Source organism: Petromyzon marinus, chromosome 39, assembly GCF_048934315.1.
Source record: "Petromyzon marinus isolate PM22_M1 ecotype Great Lakes invasive population chromosome 39, UKy_Petmar_22M1.pri1.0, whole genome shotgun sequence".
In the NCBI taxonomy this organism is placed as follows: Eukaryota; Metazoa; Chordata; class Hyperoartia; order Petromyzontiformes; family Petromyzontidae; genus Petromyzon; species Petromyzon marinus.
This window is the reverse complement of record NC_133705.1, coordinates 11888504-11905848: the sequence shown is the minus strand read 5'-3', so window position 1 is coordinate 11905848 and position 17345 is coordinate 11888504. Positions and strand designations below refer to the sequence as shown.

At 47.4% G+C, this 17345-nt stretch overlaps 1 protein-coding gene across 7 annotated transcripts; it reads left to right on the top strand.

Moving 5' to 3' along the window:
- The first annotated feature begins 660 nt into the window (after positions 1-660).
- Positions 661-13302, top strand: LOC116950479 (uncharacterized). 7 transcript variants are annotated; one of them, XM_032968274.2, is made up of 3 exons: positions 661-1010; positions 8031-8102; positions 8531-13302. In XM_032968274.2, the coding sequence occupies exon 3, from the start codon at positions 8647-8649 to the stop codon at positions 10117-10119; it is 1473 nt and encodes a 490-aa protein (XP_032824165.2). In that variant the 5' UTR covers positions 661-1010; positions 8031-8102; positions 8531-8646; the 3' UTR covers positions 10120-13302. The 7 variants fall into 7 exon arrangements, with proteins under 7 accessions (XP_032824165.2, XP_032824163.2, XP_032824162.2 ...); XM_032968272.2 differs by having other exon boundaries at positions 661-1097; XM_032968271.2 differs by having other exon boundaries at positions 661-1104.
- Positions 13303-17345: the final 4043 nt, after the last annotated feature.

The following is a 17345-nucleotide window of genomic DNA, read 5'->3' as shown; positions in this document are numbered from 1 at the left end:
GGGGAGGCCAATGACCGACACACACACACTAACACACACACTAACACACACACACTAACACACACACTAACAACAACAACAACCGCCATTCGCCACTAAGTGGCGGTGACGTCACCACGACGCTTGTGCCAGGCTATGTGCACCCTGAGGCCACACACACTAACACACACACACTAACACACACAAACACACACACTAACACACACTAACACACAAATACACACACACTAACACACACTAACACACACTAACACACACACAATAACACACAATAACACACACACACACTAAAACACACACACTAACACACACACTAACGCACTAACACAAACACACTAACACACACACTAACACACACACTAACACACACACTAACACACACACTAACACACACACTAACACACACACTAACACACACTAACACACACACTAACACACACACTAACAGACTAACACACACTAACACACACACACTAACACACACACACTAACACACACAAACACACTAACACACACACACTAACACACTAACACACACACTAACACACACTAACACACACACACTAACACACACACACACACTAACACACACTAACACACACTAACACACACACACTAACACACCGACACTAACACACACACACTAACACACACACACTAACACACACTAACACACACACACACTAACACACACACACACTAACACACACACTAACACACACTAACACACACTAACACACACACATAACACACACTAACACACACACATAACACACACTAACACTAACACACACGAGCTGTGACGTCTCATTTACTCGGCTCCTCCCCAAAGGCGCTCCGCGATTCAAGTAGCTGCGGAGACAGCCGGACGGAACACGGAGACAACGCGAGGAGGAGGAGGTGGAGACAACACGAGGAGGAGGTGGAGACAACACGAGGAGGAGGAGGTGAAGACAACACGAGGAGGAGGAGGTGAAGACAACGCGAGGAGGAGGAGGTGGAGACACAGGGTGGGTAACAGAGGGCGAACAGCAGCACCGTGCAGTGTCAGACGACAAGGAGAGCGGGAGAAGAAGGGGCGCGTACCGGACTGCAAAGTGAGTGGTGAGACCCGCGCGAGTGAGTGAGTACGTGTGTCTTGTGTGTCTTGTGTGAGTGTGAGTGAATGAGTGTGAGTTGTGTGAGTGAATGAGTGTGAGTTGTGTGAGTGAATGAGTGTGAGTTGTGTGAGTGAATGTGTGAATGTGAGTTGTGTGAGTGAATGTGTGAGTGTGAGTTGTGTGAGTGAATGAGTGTGTCTTGTGTGAGTGAATGAGTGTGAGTTGTGTGAGTGAATGAGTGTGAGTTGTGTGAGTGAATGTGTGAATGTGAGTTGTGTGAGTGAATGTGTGAGTGTGAGTTGTGTGAGTGAATGAGTGTGTCTTGTGTGAGTGAATGAGTGTGAGTTGTGTGATTGAATGAGTGAGTGTGAGTGAATGAGTGTGAGGTGTGTGAGTGAATGAGTGGGTGTGAATGTGTGAGTGAATGAGTGTGAGTTGTGTGAGTGAATGAGTGTGAGTTGTGTGAGTGAATGAGTGTGAGTTGTGTAAATTGTGTGAGTTGTGTGAGTGAATGAGTGTGAGTTGTGTGAGTGAATGAGTGTGAGTTGCGTGAATGAGTGTGAGTTGCGTGAGTGAATGTGTGAGTGTGAGTTGTGTGAGTGAATGAGTGTGAGTTGTGTGAGTGAATGTGTGAGTGTGAGTTGTGTGAGTGAATGAGTGTGAGTTGTGTGGGTGAATGAGTGTGAGTTATGTGAGTGAATGAGTGCGTGTGAGTTGTGTGAGTGAATGAGTGTGTGTGAGCTGTGTGAGTGAATGAGTGTGAGTTGTGTGAGTGAATGTGTGAGTTGATGTGCGGGTTGTGTGAGTGAATGTGTGTGTGAGTGAATGTGTGAGTGAATGTGTGAGTGAATGTGTGAGTGAATGTGTGAGTGAATGTGTGAGTGAATGTGTGAGTGAATGTGTGAGTGAATGTGTGAGTGAATGTGTGAGTGAATGTGTGAGTGAATGTGTGAGTGAATGTGTGAGTTGATGTGTGAGTTGTGTGAGTTGTGTGAGTGAATGTGTGAGTGAATGTGTGAGTGAATGTGTGAGTGAATGTGTGAGTAGGGGGAGCGGCAGTGGAGCGGTTAAACCGGTAACCCGAGTTCAATTCCCCGCTCAAGGCCAACACCGCTGACGATAATTATCTGAACCGGTTCTGGGCCTCCCCTAGGTCGACTCAGCCTCAAATGAGTACCTGGTGCGATGTGTCAGTTGGGAGAAAAAGGCGGCCGGGCGTGGTGCTGGCCACCCACCCCATCGTGTGCCGTACCGGCACGCTCACAGCACTTGGCCCAGCAGTCTGTTAAGGCTACACGGGGGACCTTTGTGCTTCCCGGCCAAGGCGAACATCCTTCAATATTATTTTATTTTATTATTTTATTAAAATAATATTTGATGAAAATTTTAAAAAATGTATTATTATTTCCCTTCTACGTAACTTTACCGAAAGAACCAAGAATGTTAATCCCCGCAGTCACGAAAGCTTTAAAACGAAAGGTTCTTATCCTTCACGACGTATTCCCCACCAGCCTCGGATGTTTGTCTTTGTTGCTGATGGCGATTGCGTGTGGCAACTACGGGGGTTTAGTTGTTTAAGGCCGGGTCACTCAGGGCAACAACGCAACAGCGCCTTCACCAGCAGACTGATGATCCCTAATAGAGGGGTTTTGATGACGTTGCATTCCACACCTTCAGTGAACCCTCGGTCAACAGTTATACTGAACGTGGTAGACTGCACTATCCGATTAAGTCATCGATTAGTCCGGAGTTTATCGGTTTGAGTACTCTACTAATAGGATAACACGAAAATAGTTGGGGGGTAGGGGGGGTAAAAAAAGTCACACCGATTGTCACGTGTGTGCCGCTGGACGGGAGGTGATGGAATAGAGTTTGATCACTCCCATGAGCATCATCTTTCGAGTCAAGCTGAGCGTAGTTTGTTTTGGGGCAGAGGTGTGCAGGGTGGGGGGGGGGGGGTCCCGCCTTCGGAAGACGATTAATCGATTGATTAATCGATTATGGCGTTTATGTGCGATTAATGTATTTTAAACCTCTTCTCTCGAGTGTCCTCGCCAGCCAGGGCTGTACGATTGGGATGCGTGGCAGTGGGTCATGTTCTCACGGCCACACGATCCACTGTGCATTACTGCATCCTGCACACCTCTTTACACACACACACACACTGTATGTTGAACTTCTTTTACACCGTACGTAGCCAACCGTGCTAATCGGAGGTGGACACAGTCCGTGCGCATTGAGGGTTATTTCGCCATAGGCGAGCCACTGTGTTGTATGCGATTTGGTTAAACGTCCCGCTTTCGGCCGTGAAGTTATACAGTTTAATTTTCCTCCAGGTCCTCCATCGCATCGTATGACGCACACCCCCTCCCGGGATGAGTGGTTGTGTTGAGTGATATATTGCATATTGTTTTTACTGCTGCATAAAGTACATTAGTAACCGGACAGCCTGTCTAAGAACGATACTTCACCGGGAATGTAAGCCGTGTAAAAAAGTCAAGTGCGCTTGTTCCAGAAGTAATTTGGAAACTTTAGACACTTAGGAATGTCTATAAAAAATATATATACATAGGTGTGACCCTTGTGATGAGACCCAGAAAGTTAAAACCAGTCAAGAATTCGCCTTGTTTGAACAACTATTTTTATTATGAATTATGAACAAATATTGTTCCACATTTGTCCGAAAACCCAATAGGCCAATAAACTAAAATCTCTTTCGAAGTCCACTTAAAATCAATATTTCCTACTGTCCACCACAGTGTACATCAGTGCAGTGTTTTTTATTTACGGTCTCCAAAAGTTTAACTTGCATGAACTCCTGCTTATTGATAGCATCTGACAGCGGCCCAACATTTGCTTAAAAGGTCTAGCTGCTGATAAGAACCCAGAAAGTTGAAAACATTCCACTTATTTTCCTTCATAAATACATCCGTCAGCCTACGTATGTGATGAGTAACAATACACACAAGAGGTTGCCTCTAGAGCAGGGGTGGGCAAATTTTTTGACTCGCGGGCCACAATGGATTCTAAAATTTGACAGAGGGGCCGGGCCAGGAACAGATGGATGGAGTGTTTGTGTGAACTAATATAAATGACGTGTAAAAATCATTACATGAAAGTATTTGGCCTTTAACAGGTAGCAAAGCATTTATTTGCAAGGCAATTTAACAAATTGCACGAACATGAACGATACAAAACATGTCGTAACTCCCGGTCAAAGTGCGCCATCTAATGGGGAAATGGGGGGCATAACAGGAGAAAGGTAAAATTTTATTTAATAATAATATTTGGACAAGTTCGGCGGGCCGGATTAAAAAGCCCAACGGGCCGTATACGGCCCGGGGGCCGTACTTTGCCCATGTCTGCTCTAGAGCCTAGGCAGGGGAAGGTGCAATTGTGACCAATGGTCACGGATCATCAACGCACCGCTTGCATAACGCAAACACTCCTCGATTAGAACACCGGGATTAAAAATAGTGGCCATATTATGTAAGGGTGCCCGTACGACAATATGACGACTGTATAAACTAAACTAGAGCTAATTTTTTATTGTTACCAGGTAAGGCCCCCTGAGCTCTATAGCTCTTTTTCAAAAGTTACCTGGCCGCAATTTATAGCTCAACGAAATGACTTATCACGTGGAAATGTACAGCAGCCAAATACTCTAAACGCACGTTTCTAAATGTGGAGGGAAAACGGGAGGATCCGAAGAAAAATCCACGCGACCACGGGAAGAATATGCAGGCTCCAAATATATAGCAGACGTCAGGGTCGGAATTGAACCCACGACCTCCTGTGTACCAAGCAAGGTAGTTAACATCAAGCCACCATGACGTCATTTTACGTCTAGGCGTGGCACAATCAAAACTGCAAACGAGGTGTCGGAAATGTCCTCATTAGGAATCATCAGTTCGGTATAGCCACCATGGCCTGCCACAGCCTCGCACCTCAGGGCCTTTTGTGGATAATTAATCATTTAAAATTAATATGAACCCTTAACCGAGGTTCCTGTATGAGGAGCTAGGCTTCCGCTTCTGAACAACCATTGTGAGATTTCCCTTTGACAATTGAGATTTGTGAGTCACATTGGGTTTCCGCCCCTATGAGGTACAATCAAAACCCCTGAGACAATAGCATGGGAAATATAATAACATGTTGAACTTCTTTCACACTGTATGTAGCCAAATGTGCGAATTGGAGGTGCGGGAGAAGGACAACAAACTAAACTCGAAAAGTAGTTCTAAAGAAATGAGTTGGCCTTGCTCCGCTCTGACCGCGCCTCCCTTCTCGAAGCCGCTAGCAGGTTCCAGGGGCCTCCAGATGGGGTCCTCTGTGACCCTTACCCTAGTTCCCCCCTCTGCCCACACACCCCGTGCACACTCTCACCGGCGTGTGTGCTGTCTGTCCACCACAGTTGCCGCTGCTGCACACGTATCGAGAGCAGCGCCCGCATTAGGAGGGTGCTGGGAGTTTGGGCCCTTCTCTACATTGGGCCCTGTTCATCCATAAAATCCAGATTTGGCAAATCTGCCATGTACTTGGCTCGTTTATGAAACCAATTTTCAAATCCAAGAAACCTAAGGCATCCATGTAAGTGCCTCTTAAGTATCCAAAGAACAATCATTGGAATAGGTGAAAAACCTTTGCTGCTGCAACACCAACGTTTTGGAACAACCTTGTTTCCTCCCTTCAAAACATACTTTTAAGCACTGCTAGATACAGCCACTTTGGCAAATGTGATTTATTACTTCGATCCTTACCAATGAATCCTTACCCATGCACTCCTATCGTGTTTTTGTTGTTGTAACTTTCTGACCTGCCCCTACTGGACGACATCTGTGAAAATGTACTTTACAGCTCATCCGATTCCTCCAGGATGAATAAATATTCTGATTCTGAATGGTCCCTGTGGCCCAGCCAAGTTCACGCATCTCATCGGCGCGTCACTGTTATGGTGGCAACCACACACCCAACAACTCTCCTACCCCAACTGCAACTGCCACCACCATCCAACAGGAGCTGGAGCCGGGCTCAATCGTGAGCCTTTTCACTGCGGAATTGGTGGACACGCATCACACATCACCTGGCTGCCCCTCAGATCATCAGCGTTTGCAATGGACTTCCCCGTTTGAAAACGTGCGCTTGTGTCACTGGAATGTAGCTATGCTTGTGATCCTGGTTCCTTCTGCATGTAAACGCTCATTCATTAGCTGTCCGCTAACACGTTGTCTAGAGCCGAGGCAATTGTTTGGCACTGGGTAATCAAGTTGCTCCCTTTTTTATGCTTTTTTTTAGTACTGCGTGTGCTACATGTTTAAATTATTACGTCAGTTTTGTACAAGCCAATGCACGTGTGAGTGATTTTTAGCCCCAGGTATACTGTGCGTTGTGCTTCAGTTCCTCGTTACCTGAGTGCGAATCCAGGCCAGGGATAACATCAGTGGCAAGTTATGTCCGAGCCGCACGTGGTTCAAAAAACCGCCCCTTCACTAACCTGATCATCGTGATAAAATACGGTCATGAGGAGGCCTTCGTTCGTCAGTGGAGCCACACAGCGGCTGTGTATCATTCTGATTATTATGAAAAAGTTGGTAACAGCTGCCCATGCATAACACAGCAGCTCTGTGTGGAGCATTCGGGAACGAATTTACCCCTTAGCAATGCCCCTTCTTTGTACTACGATCGGCTGCATCTCCCCACCACCACAGCACATTGCCCCCCCCCACCGTCACTGCTGCCAATGATTACAGTCACAATGTTTTCTTGCCGGTTCCCCCGTGAGTTGTCGACTTGGGACAAATGATTTTGTCCCCCCACTCCTCTCTCTTTCTCGTGCTGCTGCTGCTGCGGCTTCCATTGTGCTATGAAACCACATGGGTGCTGTGGAATCATGTACAGTGTTTGGTAGAGAGATACATTCTGTGGAGCTGGTTTTTGAATGCAGAGCGGTGAAGTGCATGAGAGAGAATGCATGGGCAGAGGGGAGAGAACTAGAACTAAAGTTTACCGTCATTCCAAACAAATCAGCTTCTCTCTAACGAATACTTGAATGCACAAATATACAGCCCCACTGTCAATCCGCTGCTGGATGTAGGGCTCCCCAAACCGGGTTGTTCATGGAGGTTGCTTGACCATACTTCCTCGCGCTGGTCAGTGCAGGTCGGTGAAAATGTGGGGGGGGGGGGTGCGCATAACCGGTTCAGATGTCACTCTCACCGACTTTAAGCCGAGAGTCGGAATCAAACTCGGATCGCCGACTTGATCCGTGCTGTGCACTAACCACCGCGCCATCACTGCACCTCACGCATGATTGAGTTGCTCGCATGACGAGAGTTAGTATGTTCAGGGGTAGCTGTATGTACAGTGCGAAAACCACCACCGCCCTTTAGCCAACCCACATGCGCGCGTGGCTCCTGGCTGTTACCTGCGATTACGAAGTCATCTAACAATTTAGTGAAACCCTCTCTGACTCATCCCCTGTGCAACCCCACTGAGGCTGTCTGGTCCACTTGGCATCTCCCACTTGGCCCAACTTAACCCCTGCATGACCCCTACTCCAGTGCTTGGTGGCACCTGTCTTGTTATTGAACACGAGTGGCCACCGCTCTCTGTAATCCTTCTCTCAAACAGGGTTTCTCAAGCGCCAGTCGTCACCGACCCACATCGCGACCTCTCGCCAAGTTTACCAATTTACCTCCGTGAAAATGCAAATTGAGCGGTTACACGCTGCACGCGCCTGATTATTGCAAAAAAAACATCCCACGTATCATATGATTTAAATTTAAATTGAGACTTTGTAATAAACATTTGGGCCAACCGCGTGACGAAATGTCTCACAGGGTCGGAGAGCGGAGTCCTCTTTTTTTCGCCCTAGGGGGAACCCCCAATTGGCAGCTTGCCCCTGTGAACTTGTGCGTGTGTGTGTCCCAGGCGACGTAGAAAAGACGCCGGGTAAGAAGCGCTCGTGTGGGAGAAGTCGCACGTTCTCCGCTTCTTACAAAGGTTCGGAGTGTTAAGCCCAGCGGGCGCCCTGATTAATACTGCTGGTATATTAGCCATAAAGCGTGCACCATATGCTTCACGTTGAACATCCCCGTGACGTTATGTGAAAAGAGATTAAGCCGCGTGCAATTGCATCACAGTCCAGATTTTATACATTACTCGAAAATTATTTAATTTGGAAAAACCACTTGGCAGCATCGCCACCCCAAGCCTGGGAGACTGGTACCCACTTATATAGGCCAGTTGCTGTGCCACACAAGGACAGCTGCCACTGGTGGTCTGCTTAGCTAGGCTTCAGCAGGGCATTTGCTTGGTTGGGATGAGATGGCGCTGGACGTTTCTGAGGTATTTAAGTGTCCTAAAAATCCTTATCCTAAAGTGTATCATAGGGGTTGCGTGACACCCATTGTGCATTGCTTTTTTTACAGGATTACATCTGAGCCGTGTCACACATCCGATGGTGCCACTCGCCATCAGATCCACTGACTAAAACAACGCAACACACCAGTGAGAAGGAAAGCACAAAAAATATACAACTAAAATTATGCCCGCCGCCGCATTCCTCCTGCTGGCAACACTAGCGCATCTTACTCCAGCGCTGCTGCTTCGCGACGACCACTCGTGCGAGGACCACCGATGCTACTCGGTGCACCTCTCCGCGCGGCCGCTGACCCTGCGGGAGGCTTGGGGCCATTGCCACAGGATGACTCACGGACGGGGATACTTGGCGACGGTGCACAGCCCCGCCGAAGCACGGCAGCTCGGGTCCCTGCTGGACTCGGTCGCTCCAGACTCCCCCACCGAGCTGTGGCTGGGCCTGCGGAGGGATCGGCGGGCATGTGAGGAGCTCCCTGGTGTGGGGGGGCCACTGCGGGGATTCGCGTGGACCATGGGAGGAGCTGAGGGGGGTGCCGGCGCCGGTGATGGAACCTACGCAGCGTGGCGGCAGAATGAGCCAGCGCTGAGCTGCTCGCTCGCACACTGCGCCACCTTGTCACGCGCGGGCAAGGAGGAAGCGCGGGCGGCCGTCGTGGAGTGGAGGCCGCGTTACTGCGCCAACGCAACGGGCGTGCGGGGCGTCGCGTGCCGCTGGGCACAGGAGGGAAACGGCGGAGAGCGGCAGAGGGCCGGCGCCCGTGGAGAGCGGGAGGGAGAACAAGGAGAGGGGGGATGGGTAGAGGGAGCTCGGCGAGAGGGAGAGCGACGCAGAAGGGACGCAAAAACTTGCCAGCCGGGCTACGCATTCAATGCTGTCTCCAACGAATGTGAGGACGTGGACGAGTGCGATGACATGCATGTGTGCGAGAATGCGCTGTGCGACAACAAGGAGGGCTCCTTCACGTGCGACTGCCTTCCAGGCTATTCCAAGGTGAATGACACGGCGTGCGAGGACGTGGATGAGTGCCAGGAGGACCACTTGTGCAACCAGTGGGAATGCATCAATAGGAGCGGCTTCTACGAGTGCAGCTGCCCCGCCGGGTACAAGCAGCACGCCAATGGCCTCAACTGCATCGACGTGGACGAATGCTCGGGCTGGAATCGTGGCGGATGCATGCACGCTTGCGTCAACTCCGAAGGCAGCTACACGTGCGAGTGCGAGTCCGGTTACGAGCTGGGGCGGGACGGGAAGTCGTGCTCGGAAAATCCAGCCGTCGTGGTCACCAGTTTGGAGGCGACAACGACGACAATGGCGGCGACGACGACGACGATGATGCTGACGTCGAACGAGATGGCTCTGTTCGCCAATGCCCAACCATCGCCGGGTGCTCTGTCGAAGGGTCTGGCGACTGGCCCGCTTTTGTGGCTGCTGCTGGGCACAGCATCGTTGGCGGTGTGCACGATGGCCGGCGTCCTGCTCTACCGCCGCTACTGCCGGGGCAGCCGGCGGCAGAACAAGGCGGCCGAAGGTGGCGCCGGCGTAACAGACGGTTCCGCCAGCGTAACAGACGGTTCCGTGCGAGGCCAAGGCTTGGGGCCGGAATCGCGACCACTTGCTGCGATGGAAGTGTCGCTGTGATGTGAACGGCGGCCGACGATAAGCCTCTTTTTTTTTGGGCGCAAGTAGGAAAAACACAGATAGGCCGGGACAAATTGTCAGACGTACAGCGAATCGTAATGTGGGGTGTAGAATGTTAGCTGCGAGGAGGCTGGGAGATGACAGTTAAAGTTTGTGGGTTTTCTCCGGGTTCTCCATTTTGCTGCCACAAGAAGCCAAGCACGAGTTGTTGGAGTTGGCCAAATGTATCGTATCCGTGGACCTTAGATTGGCATTTGCTCACATATCAGTATATAGCTGCCGTTTTTTTTTATCTCACAAGCAGTGAGGCCGTTCATCAGTTTTATGAAAGTAAGACTCAGTGCCTTTGTATGTATGTATGTAAGTTTAACTTCAACCTCGCTAGATCTCCAAAACTGAACAGGATTGAGCTTGAAAAGTGCATGGATGGGTGACCACCGTGCATAAAAACTGGTGTTGTCTGCTGCTGTGGGGCTACGTTGTTAGCAGAGGGAAGTGCAGCAAAATCAGTTGTTGTACCCTACTTCTATGCGCCATGCCTTCACGAACACACACACTGAACCGCCTGGTAAATTAACCCCCGGGACCAGCACGGCATGGGGAGGCCTTCATCCAGCAATGGATTGACAAGAGGGCTGCACGTGTACACAAATACATGACTTCAGAATCAGAATATTTATTTAGTCTGTAGAAATCCGATTAGCTATGAAGCTCTCTTTCACAGATGTTCAGTTGGGGCGGGTCAGCAAGACTTGAAAGTGACCCCAATTTAGAGAATGTTGCATAATTTGGCTAACCCGTGAACTGTGGAAAGTCCTCTGTTTATCGTTGCTTCAATAAGAACATGTAAATCTTCAAATGTCCATATCTACGTTTCCACCCGTGACCAAATCATTGGGAAATGTGGCCAATCCCGTCGGATCTCACAAACTAAGCAGAAATTGAGCCTGGACAGTGCTTTAATGGGTGACCACCATGCACACCAGGTCAACCATTGGGAACTAGGGCTGAACGATGAATCGATTTCAAATAGAAATCGCAATTTGAGACAATGCGATTAGCAAATTGCAAAGGCTGCGATTTTTTCGCGATTTGAATAGTCCTATTACTTTCTTATTGGAAGTGTTTCCGTTTTTATTATAACTTTATTTATTTAAATTAACACTCGTTCTATGTTTGATTTTTCTATTTCAATTAAAACATTTTAATAAATATATGTTGGAAACAATTCATATATTTTAAGTTCTCATGCTTGCATTAGAATATATCGAGCAGTTCATATTTTGATGGAGTCATGTGGTAATGCTCCATCACATGTTTTAAATCTATCACACAGTGAATATTGAACTGAAGCGTGACTTTAAAAAAAAATGTAATCGCAAATCAAATCGCAATCGTAATATCTGTCCGAAAAATCTCAATCAGACATTTCCCCCAAATCGTTCAGCCCTACTGGGAACATGCAGCTACGAGCTGGGCACACGAGGGCAGTTGCAGCAATGCCTATTGTTGCCTACAATACTGCACTTATATGCCCCCTAGTCTATGCTGCCCGCCTTCACCGACCCGTACCGTAATGCATTTGGTCAAATAATATCAATAACCCACGCAGTGTGGGGAGGCCCTCATCCAGCAGTGTGTGTATGTATTTTGAACTTCTTTCACACCGCATGTAGCTAACCGTGGATAGACAAGGGGGCTGCGCCATGTACATTGTATTTGGAGGCTCTGCACTGCACATTCTGTGCGACATTGATGTGAAACACCGCATCCGTGATTGGTTGAGGACACAGCTAACAGCCTCTCTCCTCATGCTCCCATGCCTGGATCTGAAATAACCCTGTAGTGTTGTGGAAAGCAGGGGTGTGAGGGGGGGGGGGATGCTGGAGGCCCCCCTTAAAAGTCTTTTACAGTATTCAAGTCCAAGAAATATAGGTTAAAAAAAATTCAACGCATTGTAATATTTGCATCATACAACGTTGTTTAAAATACGTTTAACTTCGATTGTGTTGTATGTATGTTGAACTTCTATTGCACCGTACATAGCCAACCGTGCTAACCGGAGGTGCGGGATAAGGACAACAAACTAAACACAAAAAGCAGTTTTTGTATGACCCCCCCCCCCTCCCATCATCTACTTTAAACAGGCTTTATCTGAACTCCAATCTTCTACAACAAAACGTCCAAACCGCAAAGTGACTTCAGCATTTTGCCGGCCCTTTCCATCCAAATGGAAGGAGTGTCTGTGCATTTGCTCTTGTTCGTTCGTCGAACTTAAAAACTGAGAAGCGGAATTGTGACCTGCAGTCGGCACAGAGGACGAAACCGAGATTGGTTTTCTGCATGAGGTGGCCGGGTGGTTCAGAGGTCGGAGCCCTGAGCCGACACCGCTCACACATCCTGGGTTCAAATCCAGGCAGCCACCTGTGATTGCGCACTTTCGGATGTGCTGCCGTCTGGAAAGCTCTTCCTTCCTGTATATTAGGTACCCACTGGAGCGATGCACTTTTAAATCATCTAGATTTAAAACTATTTTTTTTAAACTGCTTTTTGTGTTTAGTTTGTTGTCCTTTCCCCATACCTCCGATTAGCGGGGTTGTCTACGTACGGTGCGAAAGAAGTTCAACATACATGAAACCGGGTTCTCAAGTGTGGCTCGTTGATAGTCTCAGCAAGGTCACCAATGACTGAACAAAAAAAGTTACATCATAATGAATTTGCTCTGCGATTTGTCGGATGAAATCCAGCGCTGAGAATTACATATATCCATTTGATTGTTCGTAGAAGAAAGATTACTTGCTGTAACGGGGCCGAACCGATTCCTCATCTCGTTACGTGACATCGATAGCACATTCTAAATAAAATTGGGGGAGTGGGGAAAGAAAAAAAGAGTTGGGTTACTTGTGGATTGGGTGAGTGTTGTACACCAAGAAACGTGTTACGTTTGAGATGCACATTTTGAAATCGTAGAGCATTGTGGGATGTTATTTGAGATGCAAAGGTTGCAGTGAGTATGTTATTGATGAGTTAATGTTTCAACACACTTCAGATTATATATACCAGTCAACCTTCAAAAAAAAGTTTTGCTAGAGTTATTTTAGAGAGCACTGTTAAAGCACTTGAACGTCAGTTTCGTAGAAAACAATAAACTGTAACTTTAAAATAAAACTGCTTTGTATCTCCGGTGACGAAGTGAGTTAATCGGTGCACCTAAAACACACGGCAAAGTTATAACCACGAATGGTTGTATTGCCAGTTCACCATTTCTATCTTAAGATATATTTGCATATTGCATCATCATACATCCACTGTATTTGCTGCGAATTTGACGCCAATCTACAAATTTGCTGTTCCTCCAGCAACATGAGACTGCTAGCACTTATGGCTTACAAAAAAAACTAATTTAAATTATCTGCATTGTAAGAAGCTCCTCCATATGTATATTTGCGAGAAAAGGTGGCAAACCCTACGTGCAGGTCATGGCGATTATTTCTCCATACGTCAGCATGCTGGTCAATGTGGATAGGTGAAGGCGTGGAGTAGAAATGGAGCATGATAAAATGTCTAACAAATGTCGCTACAGTAGACTGCCCTCTGCTAACGACCTTGACCCATAGGATCCGATAACACCACACAAGGACGATCCAGGCTAAGCCCTGCATAGCTTCCGAGATCAGACGAGATGGGGCACATTCCGATTGGATTTGATCATCGTCAAGATACACGTAGCAACACATTATTATTATTAACAAGAAGAAATACCTTCACAAGCGGTGTGTTTGAGCTGTGGGCTACCACACTTTTCCTCTTTTAAACCATATGATATTTAGAATCAAGTGGCAATATGTAAAAACTCCAAAGCTAAGCAATGTAACATATTTAGAACTATGATGGTAGCAGAGATACTTCTCAAATTTGCATGAGCAGATTTTTTGGGGTCTTTCGGTAAAGTCACGTAGATAGTTACTCTTTGGTTCTTCCTGCAGTCACGAAAGCTTCAAATCAAGTTTTCACGTAGATAGGTTCAAAGAAAATAACAAAAACTACGACGTTTCGATCGCAACACAAGCGGTCTTCTCAGCAGTATTCCCTTTCACATTTGCATCTGTATTGCCAGCATTTTTGGAGTGGTGGCGCAGTGGTTAGTACTCGCGACACTGCACTAAGAACCCGGCGACCTGTGGTCCATCCCTGGCCACGGCGAGCTTCAATGACAAGCGATTTCTGAAACGGAGCTGCCCCCCCCCCCCACTTCACTAAACCCAGCATGGTAAAGTATAATCAAATATCCCCACGACCTGCATAGCACAGGGAAACCTCCATCCACCACAACCTTCTTGTTCGTGGAATATCCAAAGAAGAAACACCACCGTAACTTCAATTATCTCAAAATTGAACCGCCTGTACGGGGAGGGTTTCCACATAACTTTGAGATCCTTCAACAAACTTCGGGATAAGAAGGTTCTCCGTGGTGCTAACGTTAAAAATAACCGCCACTTTTTTCAAAATTTCTTGCTGTGGTTTTCACACCTGATGATTATTGCTTGTTTAGCAGTCGAAACGTCGAGAGAATTTATTGTTTTATATTTTTATTATTTTATTGTTTCCCTTCTACGTGACTTTACCGAAAGAACCAAAAATATATATATCAATTATCTCATTTGACCAGTACCGTATTTTCCCGCATATAGCCCGCATACGCATATACCCCGCAAAAATAGCGTTTTGTGTAAAACAAATTTCAGATAGCCCGCACCTCCATATACCCCGCATGCATTAATATCTTTAACGTCGTTACCGCAGCTTAATTCCATCATATTAATACGAAGTTTACATTTGTAATACATTCCACTATCGTCCCTAACACAGAGAGGTAACGGCCTCTCCCACCCGATAGCCTAGAGGATGACACGTCCTCATACTTAGTGTGCCATCACACTATACTCTGCTTAACGGGTACTGCCACTGGGCCGTTCGGACCTGGCACTGACAAGGGCCGGAGGTTGGAAGTCCCAGGGCACTATCTCGATGTCTTGAGTCTTGAGGTGAGTGCGGACTGACTCACGCTGGGAGAGCTGCTGCTGCCCTTTATATCCTTCCTCTCCCAAGCGTCCTGTCTCGAGAGGGTTTGGCCCCCCCAGCCCCCTCCCTCAGTGGGCTCTGGCTCCCTCACCCCTGGTCAACAGTTATTGTAGTCGTGACTCATACAATACTGCTATGCAGGTAAGTATACATGTTGCGTGTAACAATGCCGCTACAATTGTACAAACAATTCATTTAAAACGTGAAAACGTGCAATTTTAGTGTGAGTGGTTTATTCAGCAGTGCTTTAGTCAAAGGTAAGTGTTGCAAAGTGAATAGTCCTACCATGACAAAATTTAACGAGTTACGAAATGTTACACGTGTAAAATATTTTTTGGGATAGCCCGCACCTCCATATACCCCGCAGGGTCTTGTTTTGTTTGTAAAAAGTGGTATACCCCGCGGATTATATGCGGGAAAATACGGTAGTAGCGAAACTCTACACTTGCTTCAGCAACAGCGTGGATGACTGACCACTGTGTTTTACACCTGAGCTGTACAACCTGCAATGGCATAGCTGTCAAATGTATATGTAATCATGGCTTGACCCACTTGTCTTATGATGGTTTCTTTATTTGATAAGACACGTTCACTCATACAGGTAGAGACCACACTGCAACAGCCCCAAGTCTCCCACGCATCTCCCTTATATATGGATCGAGGCCACGCCCCCCTTCCGGAACCTTCTCGCTGGCTCGAGACGCTTGCTCCACCAGCAGACTCTACCGTCCTCTTCCGTCACCTGGCCACGCTATTCTCGATCATTCCCGTAGCCACCAGTCCCTTCATACTGTAGGCTGACTCCCTTGTCCTTACCTCCCGTGGCCACTAGTCCACTGTCATTACATATGTACATATGAATGTTGAACTTCTTTCACACTGTAAGTAGCCAACCATGCTAATCGGAGGTGCGGGGGAAGGACAACAAGCCAAACACAAAAGGCAGTTCGAAAGAAATTAGTTTTCAATCTAGATTTAAAAGTGCAAAGCTCCAGTGACTTCCTAATATCGGAAGGAAGCGCGTTCCAGACGGCCGCAAAAGTGCATTTGGCTGTTCGATAGCCAGTTAAAAGCTGCTGTTGCTGCAAGGAGGATCGGATTTCGTGTCATGGCTTATGCCTGTTGATGAGATTGGCAAGGTATTGTGGTTCATTTGTGGCAAGTACTGTGTGTGTCATGAGTGCGACCATATAATGAATTTGTTTGGCAAGGGCAAGCCAATGCAGGTAGGCGAGTACTGGACGAACATAAATATGCGGGTGGTGTAACTGTACCGTGCCCCACATGACATAGGGATCCAGGTCCATGTGGGCGGGGGGGGGGATAGTAAGACCCCTTGCACCGGGACCCATGCCAACCCACACTACACCACCAATACCATGCCACCAGGTCTCAAAGTCAGGCTTGACTGAACGAATGAATTGAAAAACCACACTTTGTTTAACATATTTTGTCGAACCATTCGTTGGTGATGAGGCTGATAATAGTCAACTAACAATACCCGAATACAAACGTTTTTACTCCCCTGGAACAAATTTTGGCACTATAACAGAGGACAGTGGTTCAGTTGCTCTGACACAGACCAAGTGTCCGATCTCTGAGCCATCCGGCCACATTTAAACTGTCCATGTACATTCATAAAATTAGACAATGGGCCTGTTGACCCGCATGGGACAGGAAGGCCCTCACCGAGCATTCGATTGTACAAATTACGTAATGATTTTCGTGTGCGTGTCTTTCACCCTCGACTGTTTAGACAACATCTCCGAGTCACTGGTTTTGTCCTAACCGCTCCCTTTCCTGTTGTATTTAATGAGTAAACAAACATTCCTTTTTTTACGTAGCCAATCTTTAATAGGAATTAAGTAACATTTTAGGGTGGGGGTGGCGGAGGAGGAAGCGGTGCACAGTGGTTAGCGAAATTCCCTATGAATCTAGCCACCTGAGCTTGATTCCCAGCTATAACTCACATGAGTTGGCCAGTGATATCTGAACCGGTCCTGGGGCCCCTGTCTTCAACAACTGCACAAGCCGGCATGGTGAAATACGGTCATATAACAACAAATATCAATAAAAGAAGATTACTTTTAGTGGCTGCAACAGACAAGATTAGGAAAGGTGGTTTGTTACCAATCATCATTTGC